At 54.3% G+C, this 17,319-nt stretch overlaps 1 protein-coding gene across 3 annotated transcripts in view; it reads right to left on the bottom strand.

The window, feature by feature from the left end:
- NFATC1 (nuclear factor of activated T cells 1) overlaps window positions 1–16,038 on the bottom strand; it is a 105,231-nt gene extending 89,193 nt beyond the window's left edge. The window contains exons 1-2 of one of the 3 annotated variants that reach the window (XM_084780135.1): window positions 15,550–16,038; window positions 1,239–2,340 (exon numbers count right to left, since the gene is read on the bottom strand). In XM_084780135.1, coding sequence (XP_084636261.1) covers window positions 1,239–2,340; window positions 15,550–15,676 — 1,229 coding nt within the window. In that variant the 5' untranslated portion in view covers window positions 15,677–16,038. Of the gene's footprint in view, window positions 1–1,238; window positions 2,341–10,981; window positions 11,126–15,549 lie in introns of those variants that run through there. The other 2 variants (XM_084780137.1, XM_084780136.1) reach the window with 2 other exon arrangements.
- Window positions 16,039–17,319: the final 1,281 nt, after the last annotated feature.

The following is a 17,319-nucleotide window of genomic DNA, read 5'->3' as shown; positions in this document are numbered from 1 at the left end:
CTTGAACTGCCAGCTGTCTGAACCTCCTAAGACAGATAGAGGGATGCAGGACAGAATGACAGAACAAGATAGGAAGGAAACAGCTCTGTTCCACAGCCCCTGCCCTCAGTTCTGTGCCCCAGGACTGGCTCGTCTCACTCAGGGCTTCCCTTTGATGCACCTTAGAGCCTTCTTCAGCAGTGCCACTCACAGCCTGCCTGCCACTATACCTCCCGGAGTGGGCCCCCAGAAAGACGTGGCCACGTGGCTATACTGTGTGGAGAGGACCCCCATAAAAATGAGTTCTGGGGCTAGTGGCTTTTATAGGCACAGACTACATCTAGAGATCAGGGTGCCAAATACCAGGTAGCCATGCCTCAAATGGGCATGCGTCTGCCCTGGATAGGAGGGGGATGGGAAGCAGGCAAGAGAAGAAGCAGGCCACAGGCAGACGTGCCGCGTGACGGGTCCCTGGCTGTCACAGGTGCCTCCGCTTGTGGATGAGGTCTCTGCTTTGATCTCATATGTGCTCTCAATGGCCTGAGTGGATGTTTTAATGCCTCGTGTGAAAACCCTGGAACAGAAAGCAGCCCCTCCAGGCGTCACAAGTGGCACACCTGTCAGGAAAGCCGTTTAGTTAAAAATAAAAGCACTGGGCTGGTTAAATGGGCTGAGAGAATCACAAGCAGCCCTGCATCCCGTTAAAAGGAAAAAACCAACAACTTAAGACCAGAGTTTTGTAACGTGCTCTCACTCCCTGTCAGCGACTGCCGGTCTCCCGGGACGCTGGTGAGCTGGCTGCTCTGGGGGACTGTGAAGCTGAGGGCCCATCTGCCCCCGCACGGTGATAGCAATTAAGGCAGAGAAAGGAAGTGGGTGAGCAGCAGGCGGAACACACACAGGAGGGTGGCTGCCTCGCTTGGCTTATTAAAAACACAACTGTGCGAGTGTGATGAACTTTACGGCGATCAGAAGGACAGCCACAGGGTCCGCGTGCTGCAACCCTGACCCTGCTGCACATGAACACGGCCGCCAAAAAGTTAGGCTCCCCTAAACCAGCGAACGTATACTTAGAAAAGGAACTGGCAGACAGAGATGGCATGCAGGAAGCTGCTACCAGCAGAAGAGACAAAGGGGGGCTATGACGATGCCACGTGTCCCCGCAGACCAATTATCTCTAGACAGAAGCCAGGACAGTGATTTCCTCTACCCCAGCCACATCCCTACTGTATGTCCGACTCCAGCTGGAGGCTGCTTACCTCATGTATGGTGTAGGAGACAGAGACTTGGGCTTTGCCCACTGGTAAGGGGCCTGTGGCACCGACAGATACTGCTCGCAAAAGGCGCCCTTCCGAAGGTGCTGGAAGGCGAACTCATCGGGTGGGAAGTCAGAGGCAGGCGGAGTGGTGCCCAGGTCTTCCCCAGCTGGCTCCACTTTGAGGGCCACGGAAGGCGCATGCTCCAGGGTTGTCTTTCGCGACTTGATAGGGACACCATCACCCAGGTCCAGAGTGCTGTCGGTGGTCAGAGCATTGATGGCTGCTACAATGGCAGAGCTGGTATACTGGGTGGTGTTACCCAGCCAGGTGTCTTCGGTCACGCTGACCCGGGGGGAGCCATGGGGGGATGGTGTGGGTGAGTGGTGGGGTGAGCAGGAGGGGTGCCCACCATTGAGGCTGTACTTGCGCTTGTTGCAGGGGGACGTGGGCCGGGAGCCACGGGCACCAAGCCAGTTCTCCTCGGTGACACTTGCACGGGGAGAGGTGGATGGGGAGTGCCTTGGAGACCCCAGCAGGTGGCAGGCACCCAGGCCTCGGGGAAAGCCCTCCTCTGGGTCCGTGGTCTTGGGAGACACGCAGGGTGACTGCCATGGGGAGGTCTGGGGGGATGCATACGGGTAGGAGTAGTTGGACTCATAGGAGGAGGCCTCAGAGTTACAGCTCCTTGAGGAGAGGCTGCTGGCTGGGCTCAGGCAGGAGGGGTCTCTGTAGGCTTCCAGGCTGGGCAGGTGCAGGGTGGCCGTCGACGGTGACCGCTTGCAGCTGGGGAGTACATCTTCTACCTCCACGTCATGGAAAAACTGGCTGCTGCCGTGGTGAAGGCCCAGGTAGGAGGTGATTTCGATCCGAGGACTCTCCAGCGTCGGGGCCCCATTGGGCCGCGTGTTGCCAGAGGACAGAAAGTACCCCGAAGGCCCACTGTCCACAGCCCCTCCATAACTGGACGGGTGGTTTGCTGAAGGAACAGCTGACATACCCGGGGTGGACGTCTGGAGGTCATGGCATGGTGCTGGCAAGGAAGAGTGTGCTGTGGGAAGGGGCAGAGTTGAGGTGACGCTAGGGGATGCATAGCTGTAGTGTTCTGGAAGACAAGAGAAAAGAATGACATGAGGCCAGTGAGAAGGAAGCATGTACTCACAAACGCAGTGAACCCAAGACCTTTGGCCATCCCTGAGGACGCCAGGCCCCAGGTGTAGCCTCTGGAAATATGCTGAGGTCAGACTGCTCCAAGGCCTCCTGCTTGACCAGCATAGCAGCCTTCCTCAGCCAGACATCCCCTGCCAAATGCCACAGGGCTGTCCCTTACTGTCCTGTCTTCATTCAAATGCCACATTCCCTAGCCAATTGTGATTTTTAAATCCTTATCCAATAGCCAAGTTGCCTTTGCCAGTGTATTCACCCTCCCCACCCCCTTCCTCCCTCTCTGGTATATATCACTATGTTTTACCAATCCATTGCTCTGACCAACAGAAGCCAGGTCCCATGATGGCAAGAAATTTGCCTGCCTTGTGGTTCATGGCTGTCTGCAGAGCCAGGCATAGCGGAGCGCTTCTGCGATTCTGTCATCTGAGAGGCTGAGCGAGGCCCGGTGGATTCCGCGTTCCAAGCCAGGTGTTCGCTTTGTTTTATGGTGCATGAGTGGCAGGTGATGGACAGAAGGATGGACAGACTGTGGAGGGAGGAAGAGTGATGGGTGTGTAGGTAGAGAGAGGTATGTGCCTCAGACACAGGGATCCAGGCATTTCAATAGGTGTTTAGAGACAAATCACAATCAAGCAGCCTAAATGCTTGGCTTCAACGACCACACCCAAAGGATGGGTGAAAAAACGTGAATTCCGAAGCCACTCTTACGGTTACCCGAGGCTGGCTGCTACCTAGAACTTCCGCAACTTCTAAAACAAAACAGATGGTTCCAAGGCACAGCTAGATCTCACAAACATTATGTGATAACTATACTCTGATAAGCACTTTTTAAAAAAATCATCATTGTAGTTGGGACTCAACAGGAAAGCCATGCTTCGGGATTTCTTATTGGAAAGGCTCTCTGCAGCCCAGAGCCCCATTTGTGTGTGTCTGTAGACAAGCGTTTCCAGGCCTCTGAATAATGAAAATGAGCACTAGGGAAACCTAGATCCACACCAGGCTCCAGTGCCTGACTGGGAGACGCATGCAAGGACAGCACTGCTCTCTGCTGAGCCCTGGCTTGGAAACCAACGAAAGAAAACTCCAGAAATGATAGGGTCTCAAAGCACCAGCTAAACCCTTAGATATTTTCTAGATGAGCCGGCCAGGCCTCGGGTAGGCTAGGGAGTGTCCTCGGTTGCTCATTCCCTGTCCCTCTCCCATCAATGGGCCGCAGTGCACAATCCCTCTGGCAACACAGCAGCCCCTTATGAGGTAGACCAGGACTCTAGTCCAGAGCCCAGTGAGAGGACATGCTGTAGTCCTCAATCTCTGGGTCACAGAAGTCCTCTGGAAAGGCCACAGATGAGACAAAGAGGAACAAGGGGACGGCTAGAGGTCTCAGAAGCAGGAGACTCCGTCTGTGCCAAGGCTATGGTTGGAGGGTCCTTGCCATACGAAAGCAACGCTTCCCAGTCTGAACTCCATAGCTCAAGAAGCTGGAACCCAGCACTGAAAATGGCACTGTTCTACATGAGTCTAAAACCACGTTCTAGAGAAGGTGCCACCTCTGGGGAGACAGGATTGGTGGCTGGTGGCATCTAGATTAGAGGCCTTTGCCAAGTTCCTAAGCTCACACTGTGTCTTTGAGCACTGGACAGGTTTGCAGAGCTGTCCACTGGCATTAGGCCTCTTTCATGTCCAGCTATGTAACCCAGTTTTGAACCACAGAGACAGGCCACCCCTTGTACCCTAAAATGCAACCCTAGGGAAGACTGATTGGAGGTACAGCCTGTCCATAGTACATAATAAGACAGAATGCTAATCCCAAAGGATCCGGTCGGTAGAGGTATGAAACAAGTTCAAGTGGGAAAGCCAACCTGAAGACCAGAGGGTGGTGAGACAAATAGATGGTCTGGCTGCTCTGTGAGGTCACCAACGGGAAAGTCTGAAACAGCTTATCAGGGACCCTACTCAGGAGCAGCACTGCCAAGTGCCTATGTCCAGAAGCCATCTTCTCTGCTGTGGCCACCAAAGGCTGTCTAAACATTCACTTAGGCAAGACGGGGGGGGGGGGGCAGGAAGAGAGGAGGAAGAGGAGAAGGAATACAGGAGGGAAGAGGATTCTCCATGCACCCGATGCTTTGCTGACCCATACAAGATAGACACAAGGAATGATGCTGCTGTAGAGCTCTCCCTCAGCTGCCTCAGCACTTTGACATCTAGATCATTCTATGGAAAAGCACAATCAATGTTCCATGGCCCAGAAGATGAGGCCACGATTTTCCCAGCTTTAGATATTGGAGTCCAGTCGAAACAAGTCGACCAAAGACAAAAGTGTAACATGGGGACCCCAAAATGTCACCGTGTCATTGCCAACTAGGATACTGATAAAAAGGGAGGACGAAATTACAGACTTATAGGTTACGAGTTTTAGTAATTTGATTTCAACAACACTTCACTTCTCAGCACTCATATGGTGGCTCACGACTGCCTGTAACTCTGGTTCTAGGGGATCTGATCCCCTCTTCTGACCTTGTGTACCACAAGCGCACATGTGCTGTATATCTATACATGTAGGCAAAATACTTACAAAATAAATACATCTTTTTTCATCTTAGGGGAACCCAGCTCCAGAAGAAAAGGAAGGTCTGAGGCTAAGACTGATGGGAAACCTGGCATCATGGCAGCTGTGCACACACTGGGAAAGCTGAGCCCTGTGCCTGCCCAGGTCTCCATATGGAAGCTGAAGACCCAGGCCAACCCTCCCTGGCCTTGAGCTGCCAGACCCCAAAGGAGGCACACCTGCAATTGGGCCGGGCCTGGCTCCTGTGTTCTCTGTCTCCCAAGTGAAAGAATCCTATTTACTACAGACCAGGGCTGGCCTCACAGCTGACCACCTTCTTTTGGACGGAAGGGAAAGTTGGAAGCCTTCTCTAGAAAGTCCTAGCTAGAAGCCAACTTAAGTCCTGGGCTCTCCGCAGTCCTGACTTGACACCCCTGCAGTGTTGAAGCCAAGGCCTGGGGACTGGAAGATTCCAGAAGAAATGGCTGGGTGGCAGGCAGAGGACAGAGCACGGATGGCTTGTCTCCTTGGGGCTGTCTTAGCAGCAGGGTGTCTGAGGCCAGAGAAGGAGGAAGGAGGAGGCTTTCTCACTCTGGGCCCCGAAGCAGACAAAGAGGAAGTTGTGGAACAGGGCACATAGGCCCCAGGACATTACAAGTGTGGCCTTTACTTAAACCAAAATGTTTGAATAAAATATGATTTAATAGGGCAAAGAAGATCCATAAACCAATTATTAAAGAACAGAAACAGAGTTAGAGATATAACTCAGTTACTAAGTGTTTGAGCGGTGTTCAAGGAAGCCTGGGCTCAATGCCTAGCACCAGATGAACCAGGCACACCCTGTAAGCCCAGCACTCAGGAGGTGGAGGCAGGAGGATCACAAATTAGAAGCTATCGTGGCTACACAGTGAGTTAGAGATAGCCTGGGACTACATGAGACTCTTTCTCGAAAACTAAAACCTGTCTGTGAGGGCTGTGTCTGCCTCTCTTGTCAGAGTCCGCTGGAGCAAGAGTGCCCACTGACGCCAAGACAGGCAGCTAAGTTCAGCTGTTACAAATCCTCTTGTTACAAATCCTGGACCAGTGGGGGCAGGGCTAGCCCTCCACCTGCACCAACTTCCACCGACTCAAAGGGGCCCCTCTATAGGGTCTGTAGAGAATGCCAAGCTCCCCAGCAACTTCCTTACCAAGCCAGAGATGCTGGGACTGGTTGGATAACATCAGGAGCTGCTGTGCCTGGCAGTCTGGCTTTTTGCTCAACTGCCCAGCAACCACAGAGGAAAAGCACAAGCGAAAGCAAAGCCCCCCCCCCCCCCCGCAGCACATTCTCAATAAACTGTAATGGAGGCACAGTGGTCACCCCCTGCAGGTGCCACCAGCTCTCTTCCTGTTTCCCTAACCATCAGGTCCTTACTCATTTCTCCCAATCACTGCTGCATACTCCGGGTGGGTGGCACGGGGTGCAGACAACACTGGGCAAATCCAGAGCTCTCGGGCTGGCCAACTCCCACCAGCTTCAGAAAAAAACGCAACAAGCCAGCATTGGCCTGAATATTCTGATCCTGAGAAAGAATTTGCAGCAGCTGTACCAAGGCATCACTTCCTTATGGAGCACACTATGAAAACACCTGGTGTAAGTCCTCTTAAGACATGCCACGGGAGAAGGCCTGCTGCCCACCAGGTGACCTATGGCACCGGCTGTGAAATCACTCTGTAGATGTTCTGGTTCCGGGGCACCTGGCATCCTGCCTCTGCCGTGAGTGAAAACAACGCTGTGTGTCTGACACACCACATGTATGTGACACTCTCCCATAAGCATGGCCACCGTAGCCACCCCCCCAGCATAACAAGTTCACAAGCACAGAGAAGGACCCATCGCAGCAAACTTTCACCTTCATTTTAAAGAACCCCCCTTTAGTCTTTCCTGGGACTGCACTGACTTGAAGCTAGAAATAGAACCAGGAAGAGCCAGTCAGCCAGGTCCTGTCCTCTGATGCCTGCCCACCATGGCCTTTCCACATGCAACGGGGCTGGTGAGGCCACGAGCTTCCACTTAGGGATAAAACAAAAGAACACAGAACAGTGGGGGGTGAGGGGCACAGTCCTTGCTGTTTACTTAGCACATCGGAGGGTGCTCTCGAATGAGGACAGTGTGGAGACTGGGTCAGTCCTGTGCAGTGACAGACAGCAACAGGTTCTGAAGTCATGCACCAAGATGTGCCGAAGACGGGAGATTTACAGGCCAGAGAGCGGGGACTTGCTGAAGCAACGGCAAATGTCACCCAATGGTCCACAAATAGGCTCACCACAGCATGCTTAAGGGTCCTGTGTCCAGCCTGGGTCTACGCCTTTCCTCGAAGATCTCCGACATTCCCCCAGGTGCATTTTAAAGCATCGCTTCACTTGTTCTGTTTTCTCGAGGTGCCCCTGCCTAGCCGAGGGCTTCCTTTGAAAACCTGATACAGAGCTGGCATATCCTGCTCACACAGACAAGTTTGTCCTTGATTAAAACATCTATGGAACTTGAGCGCACTGAAGCTGCTCCCTGCAAAGACAAAGCCCTTTTCCCAAAACATCAAACCTTTTGCACACTCAGGGCTCTCCTGGGGTTAAGGCCCACTTCTTCCATGGATTCCTAAGGTGGGAACTGACCAACTGACCAGCCTGCTGGAAAGAGAGAAGCTACGCCCCCTGGGCAGAAAACACTTGAGAATGAAAGCTCTTCCAAACCCCACCTCAGCAAAGCCCCCCTTTCCTCTGGTACACTGGTTAAGGTGGTGGGCAGAGCTGTCTGGGCCCAGGGCCTTGGCCAGTTTCCTCTTGAGTTGCCACGGAGACAGAACTAAGCGGTCAGGCCAAAATAACTTACAAAACAGGAGCCCTGGGGCGGGAAGCGGCACACCCCACCCACCACCTCCCAGCTGACAAGCAAAGCAGCTATTTCCTGAGCCCCAGAAGGGAGCCTAGGGCCCTGGCTTCTCCCCAGAAGCAGACCCTGGCCCACTGGTTGGCAGAGTGGGGACAGAATGAGTTCTGACACTGGAAGGGAGTGTTGTTACAGGCCTGTTCTGCCCTAGGCTGCTTACTTTAAAATACTCTCCTCTTGTTCCCCTCACAAATGGCTGTTGTGAGTCTACCACTGGCACCTGCTAAGCGCTTTGCAAATAAAGCACCAGACTCTGCCCCTGCAAAGAGCCCGGTAAGAACCAGTAGGATAGTAGGATGGGTCAGTGATGGGAGCCCGACAAAGCAGACCTGCCTAGGCCTGTTACAGGCTAGCCTGTCCTCCACGGGGGTGGGGGAGGCCATGTTCCCCTTCATGGAGCACTGCTCCCTGGGCTCTGGGGTAGCCTTTTTCACAGCGCCTGGATTCAAGTGGTCAGTACGAACTGCGAAAGTCAAACATTACTTTGCAATTGGTCTCAGAATCGTTCACTCATCCATGCATTTATGTTTCCACCCATTCCAGAGAACGTGAAGCTCTGTCTAGCAGGCTGCAGGGTTTGGTAGCTTCCTATGACTGTGCAGTATCAATAATGTAACGGGATAACTAATAAAATGTAAAACTGAAGCCTGGCGTGCTGGCGCACACCTTTAATCCCAGCACTCAGCAGTCAGAGGCAGGTGGATCTCTGTGAGTTTGAGGCCAAGCCTTGTCTACAAAAGGAGTCCAGGACAGCCAAGGTTATACACAGAAACCTTGATTCGAAACAAAACAAAACAAAACACAAAACAAACAAACAAACAAACAAAAAAGTAAAAATGATACTGGTAACAAGAGAGAAAAGCCTGAGTCAGTCAGTCTCTCTCTTAAAAAAAAAAAAGTAACATATATTGTACATGTAGGATGTCTTCCAGCACCTCCTTTCAACGTTATAAAAGGGAGAAAGAGTTCTCTCCAATGCTGGCCTCTCTTGCCCAGGGCCCTCCTAGTGGCCTGTGACCTGAGAGCTAGGCATGCTGGGCTTAGCTGCAGATCCTGGCCTCCACTGAGGCAGCGACCCACGATCCACAGGCACATCCATGCACCTCCGCGCAGCTCTAGCGAGCACTGTCTCAGGGTTGTATGAAGGCCACAATGCGACACAAGTGTTCACCTTTCCACTCACTCTGCTTGAGAGCAAAACCATCAAAAGCACGGCCTCCTCACAAGTGTGAGGGGAAGGTGTGTGCGACTAAACACACCTGCTGCCCAAAGTTCAAGGAGCCACCTGCCTCCCAGGCCAGAAGGGAACCTGAGGCTCACCAGAGCTCCAGGCGGCTCCGTCACGGATAACCACCCAACCTGAGCCCTGTCTTCCTCCCCTGAATCTCATCTTTGGCAACGCAGCTCTGAAAGACACTAGCAAGAGAGCTGCTGTGTCCAGCTATGAGTCAAAGACTCATGGTAGGGGTGTGTGTATGGTGTTGGGGGGGGGTTTGCTGGTAACGCTGAGATCCACTAATGATCTGCTTGAACAGCCCAACACCCCTTGCCTTCAAAGACTCTCAGTGGGTTTGTGAAGATGACTACCAAGTTTGCAGCTTCCCAGATACTCTCCTCCCCAGGCAGTCCACAGGCCACCACCAGGTACGGCAGTATGGTTCTGGACCTTTGTCCCATTCCTATTGTTGGACCTGTAGTCAGTTGTCCATTCAGAGTCAACAAGGGGGGCACAGGAAGGCAGTGAGGCCCTACCCAAACACCAGGCAGCATGGAGAGCCCAGGAAGGCTCCACTCCGTGGCATTATCCCTAAAACTAAAGCTAAAGCTAAAAAGGAGCTAAAGGCATCGTAGGGCAACCAGAAGTACAGTGAGTCACACTCAACCAAATCCAACATGGACACCCTAAGAAGAGGTCAGATTTAGAGTCTTCTGCCTAGACCATGAGAGATCTGGAGGGAATTCACAAATGCCCCCTACACTGCCACAACAGCCGGATCCAGACACCCCAAAGCAACAAGGCCAAGAGATGCCAAGGGTCTCCATTTCCAGCCCCAGGTCTCTTCCCAATGGCTGCCTCTCTTCCCATTTTGCCTGCCTCTGATGCCACTGCCCCCCAGAGCCCTGTAACAGGGCCCGTGGAAGAAGAAAAGAAACTATCAGGAAAGGGTTTTATGGCGGGGGGGGGGGACAAGGGGGGGAACAGATGATAATTGCTCGGTGGTGACAGCCAAGTTGGAGCACTCACCTTCAAAAGCAAATAAGATGTTGAACTTTTTTTTTAAGGGTAGTGAATGTCATGGAAAATATGACACGCTCATTTTGGAGATGCTACACAAGTGTCCCGTCTGTTCCATCCCCACACAGCTGGGATGCAGATCCCAAGGAAAGCACAGAATGCTGGCTGGGGCTGTGTGCAACTTGGAACAGAAAGTCAGGTGGAGAAGAGAGCCAGACTGCTGGGAGGGAAGATGCTGCAAGAAATGGGCGGTCACTATTGTTTAGGAGAATCAAGTTTGGGGAAATAGCACTTTGCTTGCTGGCCTAGCTGGACGTTTTACTTTTGATAGAGAGAAAAGAGAATGAAAAACAGCGAAAGCGCTCAGGTTCTGGTTGCTGAGGTGTGGACTGAAAACCCAAGTGGTGGAGCCTTCCTGCGGAGGAAGTTGCGGTAGCGGCGGTCAGCGCAGGGCCGGGCCTCCGGGCTCCAGGTCCCCTGGGCCAGGCGGTAGCAGCCGGGCTCTCAGAAAGGGCGGCTTCCGACCGCCCTCTGGCAGCGCCGCTGACCATCTGTCCCCGGACTACGAGGTCCAAGTCCTGGGCCGGACACAGCCTCCCCTCGAGTAAGGGCCTCCTGGAAGGAGGGGTGAGCCCTCTCCCGCGACCGGGTGCTCCGATGCCAGGAAGTGCCGGGCGGGTGAGCGTGACAGGCTCGCCCCACAGGTGGCCTCCCGCCTCCTCGCGGCAGCAACTTGGTCCGCGTCGCTCCTAGCCGCGCAGGGCGGCGGCCCGGGGTCCCGGCTGGTGCCAGGTTGGGGCGGGCACCGGCGACCTCTGCAAACTCAGGCCCACGGCGGGGTGCAGGCGCCCGCCGCCCCCCGCCGGACCCACCTGCGGCCGCGGCGCCCCCGCCGCTCTGATCGAACTCGAAGAGGAAATCGAAGTCGAACTCCGGGTCCTGCTCCAGCCCCGTCATGTCGGGGTCGCGCAGCACTGGTGCGCTAGGCGCTCGCGCGCGTCCCCGGCGTGACGCGGCCCCCGCCTCCTGTCCCCTCCCCCTGTCCCCTCCCCGGCCTCCCGCCCCGGTCCCGCCCCTGTCCCCCCGGGTGTTTCCGGGTTTACATAAACAAGCCGCTCGCGGCCGCCGGCTTCCGAGTTTTAAATAAACTCCGCGCGCGAGCCCGAGCGCAGCCTGGGCTCCACTCGCACCCGCAGGACCACGCGGTCCGAGGTACACCCTGCCCCTCAGCAGGATGCCAAGTACCCCGCAGGACCCCGAACAGCTCCACCGGACCCCCGCCTCCCCGTGGGACCTCGGTCTCCCTTAGGATATTCCCGCCGCTCAGGAACCCAACCGGGTGCAAGCAGCCCTAGCGTCCGCGCCCCAACCTTGGCGCAGCCGGCCGCTGCAAGGCGAGCGCAACAGCCTAGGCTCGGCTGCGCAATCGTTCCGGACCGGAGCGCAGAGCCGGCGGGGCTGGAGCTGCGTCCTGGTCCCGCAGCCTGGCCACGCAGATGGTCCCTTGGTTCCTGTTCAGCGTGGTACGCAGTCCACAGCCGAAGGAGATGCCCTGGGTCTTGCTGTTTCCCTGCACCAGGAAAAAGACCAAGGCTACCGGATTAGTTCAAGAGTTCAAAGAGAAAGGAAAAGAAGAAGGAAATGTGTATATATATAGTTTTTAGAACGCGGCCTATTCTAGTCTATCTACAGATTTCCCCAGGCTGCTGGCTGAGCAGAATGACAGCAGGAAACCCACCTTCAGGGAGGCAGGCACCTCAGAGCTTTGCAACTTCAAGCAGTAAACACTGGGGATGGGGTGGGGGGCATTTTCTAGCCCCTCTTTCACCAAAGAAGTGACCTGAAAGCGACAGGAAAGTGAGGGTGGGGTTTCCTGAGGGTTGCACTCTCCTCTATGCAGGTCAAGCCCCAGAGCACAGTTGCTTACAAACCATTCAGATTTCCCAGTGGTTGCCACCTCACTCCGTGGGCACGAAACTCTGAGCAAATTCTGTCTTCATGCACTAACCTCTCTTTCAGCTCCTAAAACACGACACACTCCTGTTTTAGTCGGGGTAATTTCAAAGCTTCCAAAGGCTGAGTGGGTGCTGGGTGTTACCCACTCAGACAGACTGACACACACACACACACACACACACACACACACACACACACACACATCAGAAGGAAAAGGCTGGGCCTGTGGAGCCCCATCCATCTTTTCCTGTTTCTCCCAGCTTTTTGTTCTAACTTTCCTGGTGTCTTGGCACCACATAAACCAACATCTGGAATATTAGGAAAATGGTGGCCCAGGCAGGAGAGGCCGTTATCAGAACCTAGGGAAGAAGGCAGGAAGGAAATGAAAAGGGAGGTCAGTGCCACTATTTGCCACCAGATGCAAGTGTCCTCTGAGTCTTGCTCCTACCCTGCAGCTCTGGGCCCTGGGGGATGGCTTTTTCCAGAGGCTATAACTTGGGCCTCACGTGGGCTGCCACTTCTCCCAGGACCCTGTTTCAATAGCTGTTTCTCTCCCCTGATAAACTATAGTTCAGTCTGGCCTGATTTAGTTTCTAATAATAGTCCTTACTTTGAGATGCATGTCGGAGGTTGTTTTGTTTTAGTTTGTCTTTTTTTTTTCTTTTTTTTTTTTTTTTTTTTTTTTGCTGACCTTTGGGGAAATGGAAGTTCTGTTTTCTGTGGAGAAACCTCGCTCTCTCTTTATCCACCTTTTCCACAGTTACACACCACATGCATAACAGCCCTTGCCTGCTGTTTTGAATAAAGCTCTTTGCTAAAGTTTCAGAGCACCTGGCTTCCCTTGCCCACACACACACCTCCGATGATGAGGGACCCAGGAAGGAAGCCTTTTTCTCAGAGGTTGGTAAGGCTGCCTCCTTGTCTATTCCCTAACACAGGAGTCAGCCAACACAACTACTTATGAAATGCTCCCCTGTGCCTCTGCCAGCCCCCTTTGCCTGTCCTCTATATAGTATGAAGCTTGGTCTGCCAGTTCGGCAGACACTCCAGTTTTGAGAGAACTGTTTAGCTTGGACCACTTCCTCCCAAGTCTGCGAGATGGTGACGGGCCAGTTGCAGTGCTGGGTGTGATGAAGCAGGGTACAAGGCCTCAGCATTTTCTAATCTGGATTAGGAAACAACGCCATGAAGCTAAATGACTGGAGAACAGGGCAAGCTTTGTTCAGCTCTGGAGAGCCCCGTGGGGCATTGTGTGAGGCAACTCTGATGCTGCGGCTACCTACAGGCTTGTGTTTCTTGGAGTTCTTCAGAACAGGGCAGTCCAAGGCCTTTAGAAATGGCCAGGCATGGTGAACTTCCATCCAAATGCCCACGAAGCAGGAAGGCCTCAGAGAGCAGCTGGCGCCCAGGTCAAGGCCCGCTCAGGAAGGGCAGGGCAACCCTCCATGACCCTCAGCAACAGCAGACACTAACCTACTGCATGCAGTTCCCTTCCCTTGCGTGGGTCGGCCTGTGTCAGAAGTGCTCACAGTTTCTGGCTGGCTCAGTTACATATATCACACTGTCTACAAAACATGACCAATATGATTTGGTCGAAAGGCGTTAATGCCTCCAGTCCACTTCAGCAGAGACATTTTCTTTCTTTTTTTCTTTTTCCAAGACAGAGTTTCTCTGTGTAGCCTTGGCTGTCCTGGACTCACTTTGTAGGCCAGGCTGGTCTTGAACTCACAGAGATCCACCTGCCTCTGCCTCTGCCTCCCCAATTACAGGCGTGCACTACCGCATGACTGTAATCATTATGACCACTACCCTCTCCCCAGTGGCTTTTCTTTTTGTACCAAAAACAAACAACCACACCAACAAAAACATTTTGTTTCGTTGACACAGGGTCTTACACTGTAGCCTAAGGCAGGCCTGGTACTTGCTTTGTTGCCCAGGCTGGCTTCAGACTCATGCCAATCCTCCTCTGTTAGTTTCTTGAGTGCTGAGATTTCACCTAGGGATCCAAGGGTGAGACATCAAGCTCACCTTAGAAGATTTCTCATTGGGCAATGGCACAGTAACTCTACAAGTAAAGAATGTGTGTTTTAAGTGCCTTAAAGAGAAAGCAGTGACTGATGAATGTGTGTGGAAATAAGTGTCAAGCAATGCACAACCCAAACCACAACAAAAACCCGCTTAACTTTCCTTGTAGCTCCTCCTGAGAACCCTGAAGCATCCATGGCAGCACTTACGCCTCTTTAAGATGAGGCCAATGGCACAAAGCAAACAGTATCTGTCCCCTTTGAGTCAAAGTTCACATAACACTGTGTGCCCAGCACGCCCAGACTCCGAGAATTTGGAACCATTTGTGCTGAGCTTATGGCTCCTGAGTGTGAGGATAAGCAAAGTGCCCAGGGCTGACTCTTTGGGAACTGCTGTCCCTGCCTGTCACCCTCATCAGAATCTCACAGGAAGCTAATGTTTCCTTCCAAGTGCTTGTCTAAAGGATGGCTGCCCTTGTAAATCGGAGTGCCCCGGCCCTAGCAGGGGTCCGGCTCACTTTCAGTAATTTTAAGTAACATCTTCTTCAGAGCCAAGCCGGAACTAGGAGACTAGGCTTCCAGGCTTCATTCTACACAGGTCAGCTTAATCCTCTGCTGAAAAAGTCAGCCATCCTTTAAGGGGTGTTCCAAAGACACCTGCAGGAGCCTAAATGTTTTAAAAAGTTATTTCACTAGCTTTCTTGAGGACCATGAAGGGTCCTGACAGAAGGTCCGGGGCGTGCCATCCTCTGGCCTTACCAGGTTAGGGCAGATTCCAGCACACTTTACCTGGAACTTGGCAGTCCTTTTTCGATCTTGCCCAAGGCTTTTTCTAGGGCAGAACTCTTTTTGAATCCAGTTTTTGGCCACAAGCTTAAGAAGCATCTAGAAGCCTGGACCACTTGGGGCCAATTGACCAAGCCCCTACTTAGAGGCACCTATGACCCGACCACTTGGGAGGCATCCGGACCTTCAAACTTCATGTCATGGATTTGCTCTTCACCCTAAAGGGTGGTCTTGCCTTCTTGAGGTAGAAGCAGGGTCATTTATTTCTGCTCTCCAAAGAAGCCTCACTTCATCCCAAGGTGGATTTTGGTTTTCGGTTCTGACGCCTCTCCCACGCCCCATCCTCAAATCTCACCCCCGGTGAATCAAGTTTCCTCATCTGGGATCTCCGCGACCCCAGCCAAAGCCAAGTTTGAGTACTGCGCTAGAGAAGAGGAGACACCTATTGGCAAGAAAGCGCGCTAGAAATCTGGGCTGCGCCGGGGAAACACCAGGGGGACACCCTTCACAGTGTGTGCCACGCTGTCCGGCCGGACGCCCGCGCCCCTCCCTGGACGCGCAGACCGGCCTTGGCAGCGTGGCCCCGGAGGAGGGCTCGAGATGGGCGCGGGGCGCGGGGCGCGGGTACGGAGGGTCTGGGCACTCAGGCACGAAGAGAGGGGAGCAGGGCTTACCTTCCTCGGCCGCCTTCATGGTACCGCCGGCGGGCGGCGCGGGCCGCAAAGTTTCTCCGCTCCCGCAGACTGCGGCCGGAGGGCCGAGTGGAAACTTGGAAGGGACTGGAAAGCTGGTACTTGGCATCCACGCGGCGGTGGCGGCAGCGGCGAGCAGCAGGAGGAGGAGCAGTAGCTGGCGCCGCGAGCTGCCACGGGCCGGCTCCCGAGTCGGACCACTTCCTCGCAGACACGCGCGGGGCCAAACTCAGTGCCACGCGCCGCGGGGAGGTGGCATGTGGGGGGGTGTGCGCGCGTGGCAGGCCTGCCTGCGGCCGGGGACTCGCCGCAGAGTCGGAGGTGTGTGTGTGGTGCCCGGAGCTGGTGCCCCGCCGCTCGGATCTGTGCGGCGACTCTGCTGCCCAGTTAGGAGTCTCTTGGTCTCACTCTGACGCAGGGCTGGGCTCTGCCTTCTGCCTTTTTAAAGCTGGAAAACACCTCCCTCGGCTCCCGCCCGCCCGGCCGCTCCCGCGCCCCCTCCCTGTAGTGACATCACGCCCCTGCCCGCCCGAGCCGGCGCGGGGCCCGGGGGACAAATCACGGAGCACCGCCCTCCACGCGCAGAGGCACAGTTCGCTGGGCGAGCGGGACGCCCTGGTTTGGGCAGGGTTTGGGTACCCCGGGGTGGACCACAGGCGCACGGGGAGGGGAGGGACGCAGCAGGGGGTAATGAGGACTCAAGTGACGGAAAGGGGCTCCCAGAGGTGCGCAGAGACACCTGGAGCTAGGCAAAGGTGTACCAGAGGGTAGCTTGGGGCTCTCGAAGGGAAGTGAGGGGAGACTAGGAGGAAAAGGGCTCAAGCAGAGAGTCGAGAGACAGGCGGGGACGTAATGGGAAGGAAAGGGCTTGCGAGGGGTCGATGGGCGAACGCGCCAAGCTGAGATGGCGGTAGCTTCACGCGGGTGTCCTGAAAACGCCACTCTCTCCTTTAATGAGGGGCTAGTGGGGTACGATCGGCGGGGGAGGGGTGCCGAGACGCCTTGCATGCTGAAGTCATTATGTAAAATCGCAGGCTTCCCCTGCTGTGGAAATTTGGAAAAGCGCTTCCACTGGCGGGCAGGAGTAAGGAAATTCCCATCCCGCTAAATTACTAACAGATTGCATGGGCGTCCCGGGACAGCCAGATATTGTCATTTTTACTCTGTAAATATCTGAGCGAACTTGATTGCTTGCTGTATGAGAAGGGGAGGGGCAGCGCGTCTAGGAGAGCGCGCCCACCTGCGCAGCTCCTCCTCTGTGTCTTAGCCACGGGTGCCTGGCCGCCTGGAGTGAAGACCACAGGGTGCTTTGTAGGCACGTCCCTGAAGTTTCGGGGTTGGGAGGAGGCTGGTGCTAGGGAACTTCTGAGGATTCTGTCCCGCCTTGCTTCACACTTTTTCTCTTTCAGATCTCCCTGCATCTCGTAGAGCGCAGCTCTGCTGCCAAAATCCGACTGTACTTTCTTGTTGGCTTTGGATTGGAGGGTTGGGCAGTTAGAGCGTCTGGTGTATAGAAATCATAAATCTATTGGCCTACACCTCATGTGCTTTAAAATAAACCCAAAAGCAAAAAAGAAAAAAAGCGTGTCTGCTGTGGAGTGGCGAGACTGTGGGGCGCGCTGGGCGTGTACTGAGCTAGTGGGTGCTCCAAAGGACTTCACATCCCAAGACCTAGGGAAATTTGATCCAACCAACGAGTGGAGTTGGCCAGCTGGGCCCCGATGTTAAATATGAAAGCTTGGCTAAAGCCCA

Source organism: Acomys minous (genome assembly GCF_964271855.1).
Source record: "Acomys minous genome assembly, chromosome: 4".
In the NCBI taxonomy this organism is placed as follows: domain Eukaryota; kingdom Metazoa; phylum Chordata; class Mammalia; order Rodentia; family Muridae; genus Acomys; species Acomys minous.
The sequence above is the reverse complement of the archived record's forward strand: the minus strand, read 5'-3'. Positions and strand labels throughout refer to the sequence as shown.